Source organism: Neolamprologus multifasciatus, chromosome 14 (genome assembly GCF_963576455.1).
Source record: "Neolamprologus multifasciatus chromosome 14, fNeoMul1.2, whole genome shotgun sequence".
NCBI lineage: Eukaryota > Metazoa > Chordata > Actinopteri > Cichliformes > Cichlidae > Neolamprologus > Neolamprologus multifasciatus.
This window is the reverse complement of record NC_140452.1, coordinates 7,001,806-7,018,842: the sequence shown is the minus strand read 5'-3', so window position 1 is coordinate 7,018,842 and position 17,037 is coordinate 7,001,806. Positions and strand designations below refer to the sequence as shown.

Below are 17,037 nucleotides of genomic sequence, written 5' to 3'. Positions count from 1 at the left end.
GAGGAACAGCACACCTGCATTAGGTTTGCGTCATCCTTACATACATCATTACCTCCACAACATGAAAATTTCAGATGATTTTATTTAAAATTATTATGGCATTTATTTAAAGAAATTATTAACACAAAACAATTTGTGTTAATAAATTGTTTACAATTTTGTTTATTATTTACCATTTACCATATAGGTCACTTTAGTATTAAATCTAGATGGTACAAAGCACTATATCATTTCCAGAAATGGCCCACTACATTACATATAAATGCAAATATAATGCCAAACAGCAGTTGTCTCAAGGCCTGTTTTGCCTTTCAAATGGAGCTAAGAGAACGTGGTAGAAGGGAAAGTTTACTCCAGTTTTGTTCATTTATTGGGAAAGGCAGAGGAAGGTGTTTATGTACACACAAAATATTGTTCTTATTTTGCTGGTTAAAAAAGAAGATACAAAGTGAACTCCCATCCTTTGTGCTCACTTCCTAATTACCTAGAGACACCCAAAAGACAACCGGCCCCTCTCAACAGTTGAGACAAATCATCTGGGAAGTAGGTAAGCAAAGGAGACTAAACATTGAGTAACAAATCCTCATTTCCTCCTAAGATGGCAGCAACTCTTTCATGAGGAATAACTCTTAACAATTCCCTGTACCAGAAAGTAACAGTGGGAGGGTTATCCTTAACCCAGTTAATAAGAATACATTTCCAGGCCAGCAACAATAGTTTATCATCTAGTTTATGCTGCAAATAAGTTAATGCTGATTCTTTTGAAGGTAAACCAAGCATAAAAAATCCACGGTCCCTTTAGATCCGATTCTTAAAAATATTGCTGAGTTCTTGAGATATGGCACTTCAAAATCTTTTGATTAGTTTAAATTCCCAGAAGTAATGGAAAAAGGCACCAGTCTGTATTTGACATTTGATACAAAAAGGGGATACATGCGGTGTAATCTCATGCAAAACATTAGGAGCTATATAAAGGCGGTGTAAAAGTTTGTATTGGGTTTCAAGCAAGCGGTTGCAAGTAAAAGTAGATCTAGCTATGTTAATGGCTCCTTTCCAATCCTCCTAAGTATATTCATTATTAAGATCTCTCTCCCATTTATGAATAGCACTCAATGTACAGAGTGGAACACATGTTTATTTCAAAGGATTTACTGCATCTTGCCTGTAATGGTGTTAGAGACTGATAAGCAGGCAAGAGTCTGTTTTTTTTTTTTTAATCTTAAATTGTGTTGCATTTGTGTGTGGGTCTATAACTACTCACTCACATCCATTTCTTTCAGCAGCATAAAACATATCTTGCAGTTTACTGTAATGTTAATTATAAATCCTTTATCAGTCAAAAATTACATTTAAATATGTATATACCCAGACTCTGTTATTTAATGTGTCACAGAATTTTAAGTGACTCGTAATGTCTACTAATGTAATATAAATGTAATAATAATAATAATAATAATAATAATAATGTAAACACAAAAATGGCAACATAATGTAAATTATTAATGTTTTTTAAACTTTTAGCTTATAGGTTTTCCCATGACATGTTTCTTGGTATTTTTTTCTGGCTTAAGAAGTATTATGTAACACTTGGGTGCAAAAATACAAATTAATAAGCCAAACGCTGAGGACAAAATTGCAAATATTTCTACAGCTACAGTGAACTTTCCAGGAGAACTGATGTATGCTGGGATGAAGGTAATCCACACAGCACAGAATATCAGCAGGCTGAATGTGATCAATTTGGCTTCATTGAAATTATCAGGAAGTTTTCTTGCCATGAATGCCAGGATCAAACAAATGATCGCAAGGATCCCTATGTATCCCAACACTGCATAAAAAGCAGCCTGAGATCCTGTTTTACATTCCAGAACAATCATCCTATTGCTGTATGTGAACAACATATGTGGGTAAGGTGGGTTTAAAGTCAGCCATAATGTGCATATTACCACTTGACTCAAAGTGCAGGAGCAAATGATGAGTCTTTGTTGTGCATGACCAAACTTTCCAGCAATGTTCTTGCCAGGAAATGTGGCTTTGAAGGCTGTGACAACAACAATGGTTTTTCCCAAGACACAGGAAATGCAAAGGGCAAATGTCACACCAAAAGTGGTGTGGCGCAGCATGCATGTCCAGACTGTTGGTTGACCAAGAAAAGTGAGAGGACAGAGAAAACACAGAAAAAGAGAAAACAATAAGAAAGAGCTCAGCTCAACGTTGCTGGCTTTTATCACAGGAGTTTCTCTGTAGTTGATAAAAACCACCATTGTGGCAAGGGAGAGAGAGGCCCCTAACAGGGATACAAATGTTAGAGCTATTCCCATAGGCTCATGATATTTCAGAAACTCAATTGTTCTAGGAATGCAATCATCTTTTCTCTCATTGGACCAGTATTCCTTTGGACAAGGTGTGCAGTCTGCTGCACCTGTTGAGGATAAACAGAAAGGGTCAGTGGTGTATCTAGATGTACATTTGGGATAATAATAAATTAAAAATTTACTTTAAAAAAGCATATGATGCAAGGAAGACATTAATATTTTAAATATTAGTTATATGTAGTCACTAAACATGTCATGTTATAATGTACACGTTCAACGTTTATGGGATATACACTCTTGATATGTTTTTGTCTACCTGTTGAGTTGGCTATAGTTCCATCAGCACAGGGTACACAGTCAAAACAACATATAGGTTTTCCCTGAATTTGAGCTTTTCTGGTTCCAACTGGGCAAACATTAGAACACACTGATGTGGGGACCTGTGACAAAAGAAATATTTAAGTATTGTAGAGGTAAATGATTATGTGTTAACAAGAGGATAGTAAAGGATGAGATACTAAAAGTGTACTGCATGTAAAAATAGAGAGACATCATGATTACTGTTTTTCCTGTCCTCCACACTATCTTTTCCTCCTCGATGCTGAGCTTGTAATCACCATTTGCAGCAAATGTCAAATGACCAAGTTTCACATGTTGCACTTTTCCATTTATCAACTGCCAGTTAATAGCATCATAAGAAGCAGGAGGATCGCCATTCTCATCAAAAAACACCTCATCCCCAAACTGATTTGTGAAATTCACCTTTTGTAAATTTTTACTGACCTAGAAAGCAAAGGATTATGTATTAGGTATGTATAAACATTAAATTATTGGTTTTGTTCAGACTATTTGAACGATTGTAACTTTCAGTTAAACAATTTCTCACCTCCTTGGGCTTTATTTCTGACAGGTTTAAACATCGCTTTACTGTTTGTGCTCCAACTGTTTGGCAGAATACCAGCTGATGCAGAGCATGTGCAATAGCATAAACCGCTTTATAGACATTATAGGTCACTCTGAGCTCTGTGACATTGAAGAAAGCATGCTCGGAATTCATTAATGTTTCATTGCCTGTACATCTTTTGGTTGTGTCCTCAGTAGCTGCATGTACCCCTGGCAAAACAGGTGTGCAGCCCACCATAATCTCCCAGAAATCCTTCACGAAAGGTGCATGCGGATCTGTATAAGGACTAATAATTGTAAGAAAGTGTTTAAGTTTAGGAATAGCCATCTTCTGCATTGCAAATCCCACTGTTCCGCCAAAGGATCTATACATTTCAGGCGTGGATGGTCGAGGTGCTTTTATCCAGGCCACACAAGAAATCCACTGAATTCCTGTAATGTTCTGGTTCACAATCTCTTGCATCAAAGGATAAAAGTCACCCTCAGAAGAAAAAGCCAAAATTACTTTGACAGATGACTGTTTTATTATTTCCACCACTTCTAGAAATTTATCTCTTGTGTACGTGCGTAGAACTGATGCAACAAAAGCAACACAAACCCCAAACTTTTCAACCTCCTCCTTAAAGGCAAGAATTCCATTACGTCCATAATCATTGTCTGCCTGTATGGCTCCAATCCACTGCCATCCAAAATGTTTGACCAGTGCAGCCAAAGCTTTTGCCTGGAAATAGTCGCTGGTGATTGTTCTAAAAAATGTAGGATATTTAGTTCTGTCACTCAGACAAGCACACGTTGAGGAGTAGCTGATCTATAAAAGAGAATAGAACACTGAACCAGTGTGCATGCAACAATACATCATACAATGCCAAAACATCAAATATCACTTAGCATCATAAATCATACAACTTTATCTCTTACTATTGGCATATGAAATGGTCCAAGAATTCCAGCCACAGCTATTGACTGAGATGATCCAGACTCTGCTATGAGGGCAGATATAGCTGGAGGGCAATGAGAAGTCGCCTTTGCCTCCTCTGTTCTACTAGTCAGCGTTAGAGCAGCACGTAAAGCATTTGTAGGAGATGAGCATGAGTTAAGTATCCTATAGCCAAGAGATATGTTTGGAAGCAGAGCAGGATCATTGTTGATTTCTTCAATGGCAAATAACATTGCCTGTGTCCATCGATAAATTCGCAGGTCAAACCTAAAGACATGTTAGTGATTGATACAAGTCATAAAGTAACCCAGCTATTGCTTCACATGTATATAAAGCACAATGTCAAGAATTAAAACACAAATAATCATACATGCATGACAAATGAAAAAGCCAGTTGTGGTAAATCATACCCGTCACACTGCACTTTAGGTGGCTCCTTGTCAAATGTATAAGTGCTGAGTATCTCTTTGTTGAAAACTGGGAAGATTCCTCCGATCATTATGTCACCTTCCTTAAACAAACTAAGCATATCAAACCTGCCTAACAATTTACAGCCAGATACTGTGTTCGTGCTGAGAACACACAGAAATAGGTGGATACCTCTCTGCATGTTTGCACTGCATTGCCATATAGGCATGAGAGCACAGTTCTTATAACAACAGTATTACATGTAGTCAATGTGCTATAATTTCCCAAAGGGCTCAGTGATCTTAGATTGCCAAACTTGGAATCAGGAAATTAATGCTCTACACGTATTGTTAAATGTCAGTAAACTATCGTGTATCGAAAAGTGTTTAAAACTACTTTTGCAATGCACATTAATCATAAAGAAATTTGAAAGGGACTTTACAAAACTCTTTAGCTAGATAATGTAGAAGTTATCCATAGTCTTTCAGTTTTTCAGTTTTTCACAGACAGGGTAAATACAATTATTGCCCCTATAAGTAGATTAATCTAGCTTTAAATGATGAGTTATTCTTTTTGATTTTGCTTTTTAAAAGTTAAATTGCATTACATTTTTGTTTTTGTACACAAATCTATCTATCTATCTACATAAATATGTGTGTGTGTGTGTGTGTGTGTGTGTGTCTATACTGCATGAAAAAAATCTGTCGTGATTCATTGGCAGCATTATTATTAAATTACAGTTTTGTGTAATCTATACCTTTGTGCCAATTCCTTGTCTCATAACAGATCTTAAGGGCAGCGATAAACGATTTCAATAGATATATGTAATAATAATAGCAATAGCAACTGGACAGGCAAAACAGCGAAGCAAAAAGGTTCTTTTTTTCTTTAGATGGGCTTATTCATCATATAATGAATTTTGAGGTTTGATGTGTTGCTTAGTAACATGATTACATGATTTACACATATTTTTAATATGAAGGCTGCAGTAAAATCAGCCAGAACGATCTAGATGTGAGTAACATATATATATATATATATATATATATATATATATATATATATATATATATATATATATATATATATATATATATATATATAAGGAACTGTGTAATTACATAAAAGATGAACAAATACTAAAGAGCCGAATGGGTTGTGGATGGGATGTTTAAATGGGGCAGATTATGTTACAGCTGAGGAGTTAAAAGAGTTAAATCCCATCAAACGTTTAAAACCACTTGAAAAATGGCAAAAACGCATGCAATTTATTGAAAACAACACTTAAACTGAGACATGTTGTTTTACAGCTTATTAAAAGCTTAGGACCATACCTCCAAAATAACCTACACCCACCCCCCAAAACACAAAGTTCCAAACATGAACTCAGTAATGAGTAACTCCACTGTTATTGTTTTCACCTAATAAAATGTGTTGCAGCATGCTTGATGCAAGCATTTTCATGAGGTGAGTGGGAACATTTCTCCAAGTGGTGAAGACGGCCGCACGGCGGGCATTTACTGTCTGGAACTGTTGTCCATTTTAGAGAACTTCCCTTGCCATCCATCCCCAAAGGTTCTCAATTGGATTTAGATTAGGGGAGCACGCAGGATGGTCCTAAAAAGTGATGGTATTCTCCTGGATGAAGTCCCTTGTCCTGCGGGCATTGTGTACTGTAGCGTTGTCCTGTTGAAAAACCCTGTCATTCCCACACAGACAAGGGCCCTCAGTCATGAGGGATGCTCTCTGCACCGCCTTGAGGCGACTTTTGTTGTGATTTGGCGCTATATAAATAAAATTGAATTGAAATTGAATTGAAGCTGGACATAGACAGTGGCTTTTTGATGCCCTTGCACCTCCTGAAGCTCCATTGTTCCACTGAAGGAAAAATCACCCCAGACCATTATTGTACCGCTTCCACTGTGCCGCGTCGAAAACATGTCAGGTGGGATCTGCTTGGCATGCCAGTAATATTGGGAACCATCACGACCATGAAGGTTACATTTTTTCTCATCAGAGAATAAAACTTTCTTCCACCCTTTAAGGTCCCATGTTTGATGCTCTCTTGCAAAGCTCAAATGGTCAGTTCTGTGGCGTTTAAGGAGACTAGGCCTTTGAAGACATTTTTTGTTTTTGAAGCCCTTCAGTCTCAGATACCAGCTGATGTTTATGGGGCTCCAATCGGCACCAGTAACAGCCTTAAATTCGGTTGAGGATCATCCAGTGTCTTGGTTGACAGCCAATTGGAGCCTCCGGCTCAGTGCTGGAAAAATATTTTTGGGTCTTCCACTTGATTTTTTTTTTTTCTGTATTTATTTATGCAAGTTTCAAAATTTTTACACATTCACAAACAGTGGGACAGAGGAAAACAGACAATAAAGACAATAACAAAAAAAAATCAAAAACAAAACACAGGAACAAACAAACAAAAAAAAAACCCAGCAACACACCCGACAACAGGGTACACGGCCAGCACTTATTAAGAACAGTAGAGAAAAAAAAAAAAAAAGCAACTGGTATACATGTCAAACAACTCACAATCCAGTGAGTCCAATCCACAAGATCAAATTCACAAGATCACTAGGATGAGCCTATAACAATCATGCAATAACAGTTATGGGCAACAGCTCAGAATGAAAGCAGTTAAAACAACGTGGTCAGAACCCAGGGCGTGAACTGTCCTTCTTAATGTGGTCTATAAAGGGCCCCCATATCTTCCTGAACTTCTCCATGGAATCAGACTTAGAGAACCGAATTTCTTCCAGGTATCAACAGGAGACCATCTCCTCGAGCCACCTCTTGAAGCAGGGAGGGGAGGCAGATTTCCACTCCCCCAGAATCAGACGTTTGGCAATCACCATACCAAACATGAGGGCCTGTTGAACAGCGAAGGGAAGTGCCAAGGAGTCGCTGGAGCAGCCCAGGATCACCATAAGACAGTCAGGATACAGTTGCCTATCGTAAACAATGCTATAGAAACTAAAAATACTAGTCCAAAAGGCTGTAAGCGTAGAACAGGACCAAAAAAGATGGCCAAGAGTACCGTCCACAAGTTTACATTTGTCACATTTGGGGGAAACGTTAGGAAAAATGTTGTTCAATTTGGTTTTGGAATAGTGCAGTCTATGGACAACCTTAAATTGAATTAACTGAAGCTGGGCGTTAACAGAGCATAGTTTTATCCGGCTTAACACTTCAGCCCATAAATCATCAGTGATAACCAAACCAGTGTCCCTTGTCCAAGCCTCTTTAATATGGCAAGAGGGGGGTGCCGAAGAAAAAAGGTTAACAAGCCGAGAAATTAAGTGTTTTGAGGTGGGAGGTTCGTTCATTATATTGTAAAAGACATGCTGTATGGGGATGGTATCTAAATTTGAGAATGCTTGCTTGACATAATTCCTAGTTTGTAAATACCGAAAAAAATGACTTGTAGGGAGATTGTACTTTGTCTGAAGCTGAGCAAAAGAGGCAAAATGATTGTCAATATAAAGATCCTTTATAGCTATTAATCCTTTGACAGGCCATTGTTTGAAAGCAGCATCCATCGTACTAGGCGTAAAGCTAGGATTGTGGCAGATCGGGGCAAAAGTTGACACTACCGGGAGGTTCAAGATTCTCTTAATTTGATTCAATATTTTTATGGAGTTGCAAAGAATAAAGTCATCACATGTACTTTTAATAACCAATTTTGAGAATAAGATAGCTGGCAAGGATGCTCCAGTGTGCTTGATAGCAGTGCTAAGCTCCAATTCGAGCCATTTAGGGCTGGACCCGCATCCCACAGCATCACCAACTATAGGCAGATTCCAGAAGACCCAGGCTCTGGCATTAAAGGCCCAGTAATAATGTCTGAAAACTGGAAGGCCCAGACCACCCTCGTCCGAGGGCTTTTGCAAGTGAGACTTCGAGATGCGGGGGGGGCTTGTAGGCCCAAACAAAAGGCATGATAATGGCATCCAACGCTTTGAAAAAGGAAGACCTGAGAAAAATAGGAACGTTCTGGAATAGGTACATGAATTTAGGGAGCACAACCATTTTGATTATATTGATACGGCCAATCATTGAAAGTGGGAGAAGTTTCCATTTATCTATCATACACTTGAGCTCATCAGTTAGAACCGAATAATTAAGCCTGAAGAGGAGTTTTGAGTTCCTAGGGATGTTAATACCCAGGTATGAAAAATAATCCTGGGAGACCTTAAAGGTCAAACTAGACAGGAAACGCATACAGGTCATCGGATGTTCAAGATGGGCTTTGCATCTACCAACAACTGCTCACACTGCCAAACCAATTCACCAGACAATTATATCCACGCTCTTTGGTTCTGTCCACCAGTTCAGAAGTTTTGGCGCGAGATATGTGAAGACTTATCAAAGTGTCTGAAATGTAACATTCCAACTTCCCCCTTAGTGTGTTTGTTGGGCAGCTTAGATAATGTCACTTCAGAAAAGAATATAGCCCATATGGTTTTCACTGCCCTATGCATAGCCAAGAAAACAGTCCTCATGAACTGGAAAAATAAAAACAATCTTAATTCTAACCAATATAGAAATTATCTATTAGATTACATTAGTCTTGATACAGCCCCTGCCACCACATCAGATCAATCGCTCTGGGCTCCTCTGATCAGCTCCATCACCTAGTGGGGGTGGGGGGTCATATTTTGGTCTCGCCTTCACTGTTGTGATTGGTGTGGGGGTAGGGTCAGGCTTAGGGCGTCAAGGGGTTGCCCGGGAGCATCTTCCTTGGGGGGCTCAACCCGGGGTAGCGGTCATGGCCAATTAGGGGCTCTGTTGGCTCTTAGGTGACGGTTTCCTCGTGGCTACGTGCAGCAGGGCTAGGGGAGGGTCTGTGCTGACGGACGGGGGTTACTGACCTGGTAGCCTGGCTGCCCCTGGGTGGGTCCGGGACGGGCGTGAGGTTCTGGGGGCGCTCCAGCTCTGGCCTGGGGCCCTGGCCGGGCCTCGGGGGCCTGGGTCCTGGTTGGTGTGTTGCCGGGGTTGTGGGCGGGTGGGTGTATGGGGGCCCACCCCTGGCGCAGGGTGCCGCCGGTGCGTCGAGCCACCTGGGGGGCTCTTCAACTGGTGGGGGGGGGGGGGGGGGGGGGGGGGGTTGTCACATCTTGCAGGAGCTTTCCTCTCTCAGCAACTCTCTCTGCAAGAGGGGGAGATACAGGAGAGGTGGAGGAAGATCTCAGCCTGGGTGTCTATTGTCTTATGTAGTCTGGAAGATGAGTGGATGATGGGGTGGGTGCAGTTTTCTCTGTGGTGGGGTTGGGTGGACTGCCCCGGGCTCTGTGGGGCCAGGCGGCGCCGCTGCACTGGGCCCCAGTTCGGATGGGCCTGGGCCCCCCTTCCCTGGCGGGTCGCGGAGTATGGGGGTGCCTACTGGGGTCAGCGGGGGAGCTGGCCCCAGGGAGGGGTCACTACAACCACCCACACATGCAGGGCCTTGGAGTAGGGGTGTGTCACCAGGGTGCAGAGGAGGTAACCCCCCCTCTGTCCCCTTCTGGCTGCCTCTGCCTCAATTTTATCCCACAACTTAGACATTCACATTACTCACACTCTCATTACACATACATATAGGATCTTGGGGGTGGGCACGCTACACGGAATCCCAATTACCATCAGGGTGTACACCTCACCCCTGGCGTCGTTGCCCACCTCTCAATTTTAAATACACGTAGACATTGAGGGCTAGCAGGAGGGACTATGCGCTTACCTGCTGCTCTCTGGCAGGTAGCTTCATGCCCTCCTGGGTTTTAAATGCACCTTAGAACACACATACATCAACACTACAATGAGCGGGTGGAGGGAGGTTAGGAGTCTTCTCTCACTCTCATTCTCTGCGGCCTGCTGGAGCAGAGGGGCTAGGAGGAGGAGTTGGCCGTCCGACTGGGGTCCGGAATGTGGGGCCTCCCTGCTGCTGCGGAGTTGGGGCGGTCTGCTTCTCCCCACCGCAGGGAAAAGGGTAACACAAGATGGGTCTGGGTGCAGTTCCCCCCTCCAGGGACAAGGGTACCTAGACCCGGTTCGTAGAGTACGCTTGGGGAGTGTGATTGTGTGTACAGCGTCTCTTTATGTCTGTCTCCACGTTGGTTGAGTGTGGAGTAAGTGCATATGAGAGCATGAGGGTGGGAATGGATGTTTGTATCTGTGTGTGCCTGTATGTCTGTGTCCATATGTCAGGTTGGGTATCAGACGCCACCTCTCTGAGGACAGCTCAGGCCCTCCAAGGTTTGGAGGCCTATCTCCCCCCACCACTTCCCCTGCCGGGGACGGACTCCCTCAGACATCGGTGCGTTGGTGGTTCTTTGTGTCCAGGGATGGGCGTCCGGGTACACACCGGCTCACTCCTTGGCGGCTGCTTATCGGGGCCTGGAGCCTGGGGCTCGCTTGGGCCACTTCGGAGGTGGGGTGCCCCCGGCCTCTCGGCCTGGGGCTCGGTCACTCAGGCACAGCTTGCTGCCGGCGGAGCTCACGGGCTCGTCACTGCAACCCCCCCTGGCTTCTGCTCCGTGGCTGCTGAGTGACCCCTCATCTGGGACTCTCCTCAGCTCTTTCTGGGACAGTGGCACGGCTGCCCCTCTGTTGGTCTTCCTTGGTCTCTTGTGTTCTGGGGGCCTGTCTGGAGTTTTGATCTCCTCCATACCTGCTTCATGCCCTGGAGGACGGGCATGAAGCAGGTATGGGGGGCAGTGGCCCCCCACACCCTCTAGCAGATCATTACATGAAGGAACCTTTTAAGAAAACAAGCGTGTCCATGCTCACAGGTGTACACACGGGTGATCACACACACAAACTACACCCTTTTTGGCTCCTACCTCAAAGCACACTGTGCTGTCGATCTTACGTGCTGCACAATAATGTTTAATATTTAGTATTTACTGTCATATTCCCATATATTATTGTGATGTTGTTTATTGTATTACTCTCGTTTTCTTCTGCTTGTTTTCTTTTTTCTTTCTCAACAGGTGATCCAGGTGATCGATATATGTATTTTTTTTTCTGCTTATTCTGTTGGTTTTTGTTTTTTGCCCTTCTCCCCCGTCCCTCTTCTCAACTGTTTTTCTTTCCTTCTTTCTTTCTCCCTTTTCTTTCTTTCAGTCAAGTCTGTCCCGTATTCAGCAAGTGAAAATAAAATAAAGAATAAAAGGTGAATCAAATGGACCATTACGGCAAAGCTGGGATGGTCAATTTGGTAAAGAAAATCTGTTGGGCATCTTTCTTCGCCTTTAGACAATAATTCTGATGGCAAAAGAGCCAAACAGGACAGGCAAAAAAAAAAAAAAAAAAAAAAAAAAAAGACAGGAAATCAGGGCCCAGACCAGACGACAGCGGCATAAGAACAGACTTCTTCCAATTTATGGTGAACCCTGATAGGTGGCCAAAGCTGTCAATCAGCTTAAGAAGTGGAGGAAGGGAGATCTTTAAGTCTGAAAGAGCCAATATGATATCATCTGCATACAGACCGATGGTGTACTCTGACGTGCCACAATTTATACCAGAGATATGGGAATTGGCTCTGATGGCAATGGACAACGGCTCAAGAGCTAAAGCAAAAAGCATTGGAGAGAGGCAACAACCCTGCCTTGTCCCACGGTGTAAGAGGAACGGGAGCGACCTCTCATGGTTGGTAAGGACCGAGGAACGAGGGCAAACGTAAAGCAACTTAATCATATTCAAAAAATTCGACCCAAAACCAAATTTTTCAAGAGTAGCAAACAAATAACTCCATTCCACCTGGTCAAAAGCCTGCTGGGCATCAAGTGAAATCACCGCAGAATTGGGCAGTGTCATTGAGTACATTGCATTTAAGAGACATCTAGTATTAGAAAAAGAGAATCTATTGGGGATAAAACCCGATTGGTCAGGATGAATTAAAGAGCCTATATGCTTATTTAACCGGTTGGTTAGGACTTTAGAAATTATTTTTTGGTCTGAATTCAGAAGACTTAGGGGACGATAGGATGAAACATTAGTTTCGTCTCTGTCTTATGTGTCTTATAAAGCTCTATCCCAAATCCGTCCGGACCACAAGCTTTTCCGTTAGGAAAGGAGCAGATTGCATTTCTAATTTCCTCCAGCGTAAAGTCTGCATCGAGTAAGCCCCGTGCAGCCTCAGGAAGAGTCGGGATGTCTAAAGCATTAAGAAAATTAGTGAGTTCAGTAACTGTGGCCGTGGTACTAGATGTATATAACTGACAATAAAAACTGCGAAATCTGTCATTTATCTGCTTGTGATCAGACAGCAACTGGCCAGTTGAAGAGAGAATTCTGTGTATCGCCCTATCAGCTTGAATGCCCTTCAGCTGTCTGGAAAGCACCTTGTCAGCCTTTTCACCAAGCTCAAAATGCTTCTGTTTTAAGCTACGAATACAATTCATGACCTGCTCCCCCAACATGTGGTTGTAGTCATATTTCAATTTGAGAATGGTATTAACCCTTTAAAACCGGTAGGAGCGGGCACGCTCTGTTTTGCGTAACTATTTTTAAATCCCGGTAGCTCTGCAACCACGTGAGCTAGCGCAATATTTTTTTTTGCATATGAAACCTGAGGAGTTGTACTTACATCTTATGCCATCAGCTTGTCCTAAGTCACAGTTTCCTTCCACATATAGCTTTGCAAAAACTGCATAAAAAGCGCTTGCAGCAACAAAAACATAATATTCCAGAAACAGGCTTTGCCGATCCGATCAGCTGTTTGTAACACTTCCTACATTGGATTAGACGGCAGCGCGAACTATCGGATGTCCGCCATGACCTGCCCGAAACCGGAAGTGACGTCATTTCGCGGAAATGTAGTTTTTTACGGTCCGGGCCTCAATGAGCTTATACTGGTGTTTTTAAAAGTTATCTTTGACTTTATGACTTTCTGTATCGTTTCTGGGATGCTTAGGACTCATATTGCACTGCTGGAAATAGTTTATTTTGATGCATATGCTGCTTTTTTGCAAATTTGCACTATAATATTTATTTTCGTTTTTCCTGCAGTGTATAAAAATTGGTGTATTTCAAAAATAAAACTATGAAGGCACTCAAAATAAATTTCCTGTGGTGGGAAACTATTTTGTGCAACTTTTTTGTATTTACAGTTTTGAGGGATAAGCCCCTTAAATTTCTCTAACTAGAAATATATGTTAAAAAAACAAAAACGATTTTAAATTTTTTTGTAGTTTATTGCACTTTTTTGCAATTTATGTAATCACTATGCACTTAATTCCTACATATTATTAAAATCTAGGCTGTAATGGTTGTATTGATGTATAGCAACTTGAAATGCTCCCAAAAATGGCACTACAGCATGTAAAAATATAATATAAGCTCTGGCGGACTTGGTTCTATGGTAGGTCTTAAAGGGTTAAGTGTGTCAGCAGCCCCGGTGTCGCGATACTTCTCCTCCAACACAGCCAGCTCTGCCTCAATATTAGTACGCAGCCTGAGTTTGTCCCTTTTCTGAGAAGCTTGATAAGCAATAATATGACCTATAATAACGACTTTAAAGGACTCCCACAAAACCGAGTCTGAAACTGCACCATTATCATTGAATTGTAAAAATTCTGCGATTTTAGTAGATAGGTAAACCGTAAAAGAGTCATTTAGATATAAAGAGGGGTTAAATTTCCAATTGTATTGGGGGGTATATAGGTTAAAGTCAATTACTGTTGAGAGAGGTGCATGGTCCGAAACTAAAATACTGTGATAAGTGGAACTAACCACTTTCGAAATAAGCCTGGAATCAATAAGAAAATAGTCAATTCTACTGAAACTGCCATGGACAGGGGAGAAGAAAGAGTATTGCTTTTCTAACGGATGCTGGTGCCTCCAAATGTCAACCAAGTCCAAAGATTTAGTAAGAGTATTGAGTACAGAAACAGCTCTCAAGGTTGGGGCCAGGGACGCAGAGGACCTATCCAACAATGGATCGAAATAACAATTAAAATCACCACCGATAATGATATTATGGTCATTGTATTGTGAGACAAGATTGAATATTTTACTAAAGAAGTGTTGTCAAAATTAGGGGCATAGATGTTCAAGAGGACTACAGGGGTGGAGTTGACCGTACCTGTAACAAGTATGAACCTCCCACCTGGATCACATATCTGAGTTTTGAATATAAAAAGAATAGTTCTGCGAACAAGAATGGCAACCCCTCTTGCCCTGGAAGAACAGGCGGACTGGTACATCTGTGACACCCATACCGATCTTAATCGCCTCTGCTCTGAAGGTTGGATATGGGTCTCCTGTAAAAAAATTATATCAGATGACAGAGATTTTAAATGTGAAAATACTTTACCACGTTTAAGAGCTTTGCCCATACCCCGACAATTCCAGGTCGTAAAAGTGATGTGGCTCATCCCCAGCTTAAGTGAGTGGATGATGTACGACGATGTGGAAGGACAAAATGAAGGCTTTGACATGTGACAAATAAAGAGCTGGCACTTACATCAAAAAAACAAAAACGACACATATTTAGAAACATGTAGAGTCGTAGTATGTCAAACACATCCCGGTCGTTGTGGACTTTAGCGATGATGACACGTGGTCGTTCATTGGGCTGTGGCTTCAGTCTCAGGCTACGGTGGGCCCGGTCTATTTTTATCGGCCTGCTGAAGTTCTCATGACCCAAAAGCTCTGGAAGTATGTTAGCAATGAAGTCGGTAGGGCTGCCTTTCTCATCCCCTTCCTTAACTCCCACAATCCTCACGTTGAGTCGGGGAGAGTGCCCCTCCAGATCGTTGACTTTAGCTTTGAGGAGAGTGTTAGCCACCTGTAGCTCTTTGCACGATGCTTCCAGCGTTGCTAATCGGCTATCGTTAGCGGACATAGCTTCATCAAGGTCTTCAAACTGGCGCTCAGACTCATGATATTTCTTCTGGAGAGAAGTTAGCGTTGCATCAATTGCATCGAGACGGCCCTCAACCGACTTCTTCAACCCGTCCACGAGCTCCATGGTTAGCGATAGCCGCTAATATGGCATCATTACCTGCCGCCGACTGGCTCGCCTTGGACGTATCATCTTTCTTCGGCATGATGACAAAAGATTGGCTCCGACAGTCCGCGAAACAGATTTTAAAACTACCCAGCTAGAAATAAACTTAAAGTGCAACTTTATGAGTGAGAAAGCACGGAGAGCAAAGAAAACACGTCTACTCCATAGCTGCACATGAGCGCCCCCCCCCCCCCCACTTGATATTTTTGTTCCATAACCCTAAGGATCATTTAAGAAATTCCAAATTACTGTCTTACTGCATCCCACCTCGGCAGCAATTTTTACCATTTTTCAAGTGGTCTTAAACTTTTGATCAGGACTGTATAATAACTAAGAATTCAATTGCACAATTTTCCCCATTAGACGTGGCACCCAGATCTGACGGTCAGTGCAGGCCTTGTAGGAATTTTTGCCATCTAAATAATGTCACGGAAAGCAATTGTTATCCCATTCCGCACATTGAGAATTTTTTTGGCTCATCTCGCGGGGACTTTTTTCATCAATTTTTTCTAAAATTGATTTAGAACAGGGGTATCACCAGGTTCCTGATCATGCTGAGGAAGTCCCCAAAACCACTGTAATAACTCAGTTCAGCCTTTTCAGGTTTTTGCACATGCCCTTCGGCCTGAGGGGTGCAGCCCAAACCTTCTAGCGTTTGACTAACTGGATATGGCGCGGGCTCTCCTTCGTTTTTGTATATCTAGATAATATCCTGGTGGCCAACAGCTTGGAGGAACAGCACACCTGCGTCAGGTTTCTTGGCGCTTGGCAGCACATGGCCTGATCAATAACTTGTCTAAATGTCAGTTTGGTTTGCCAGTTCCACCGAGATTAAAGTTGCAGTAAAATATTGGGATCTCCCGTGTCATCATTACATACATTCCTTACCTCCACAACATGAACATTTCAGATGATTTTTTTTAAAATTATTATGGCATTTATTTAAAGAAATTATTAACACAACATTTATTTGTTCTTTTCAACATTCCTGCAATTATTTACAATTTACCATGTAGGTCACTTTAGTATTAAATCTAAATGGTACAAAGCACTATATCATTTCCAGAAATGGCCCACTACATTACATATAAATGCAAATATAATGCCAAACAGCAGTTGTCTCACGGCCTGTTTTGCCTTTCAAATGGAGCTAAGAGAACGTGGTAGAAGGGAAAGTTTACTCCAGTTTTGTTCATTTATTGGAAAAAGCAGAAGAAGGTGTTTATGTACACACAAAATATTGTTCTTATTTTGCTGGTTAAAAAAGAAGATACAAAGTGAACTCCCATCCTTTGTGCTCACTTCCTAATTACCTAGAGACACCCAAAAGACAACCAGCCCCTCTCAACAGTTGAGACAAATCATCTGGGAAGTAGGTAAGCAAAGGAGACTAAACATTGAGTAACAAATCCTCATTTCCTCCTAAGATGGCAGCAACCCTTTCATGAGGAATAACTCTTAACAATTCCCTGTACCAG

General features: G+C 41.8%; 1 protein-coding gene across 1 annotated transcript; it reads right to left on the bottom strand.

The window, feature by feature from the left end:
* Positions 1-1,517: 1,517 nt before the first annotated feature.
* On the bottom strand, positions 1,518-4,654 carry LOC146503400 (extracellular calcium-sensing receptor-like). Its single transcript, XM_085183790.1, has 6 exons — positions 4,566-4,654; positions 4,137-4,422; positions 3,454-4,026; positions 2,976-3,098; positions 2,632-2,755; positions 1,518-2,416 (listed from the first exon to the last, which is right to left on the bottom strand). The coding sequence occupies exons 1-6, from the start codon at positions 4,652-4,654 to the stop codon at positions 1,518-1,520; spliced, it is 2,094 nt and encodes a 697-aa protein (XP_085039916.1).
* Between the last annotated feature and the right edge of the window lie 12,383 nt (positions 4,655-17,037).

Bases quoted from the DNA above. Each gene is read 5' to 3' on its own strand.
- LOC146503400 (XM_085183790.1), bottom strand. From the start codon at position 4,654: ATGATCGGAGGAATCTTCCCAGTTTTCAACAAAGAGATACTCAGCACT. The intron at 4,027-4,136 runs GTAAGAGATAAA...TCTCTTTTATAG, and splicing joins GACCATTTCATATGCCAATA to ATCAGCTACTCCTCAACGTG. The intron at 3,099-3,453 runs GTGGGCTGCACA...TTTGCTTTCTAG, and splicing joins AGGATTTCTGGGAGATTATG to GTCAGTAAAAATTTACAAAA.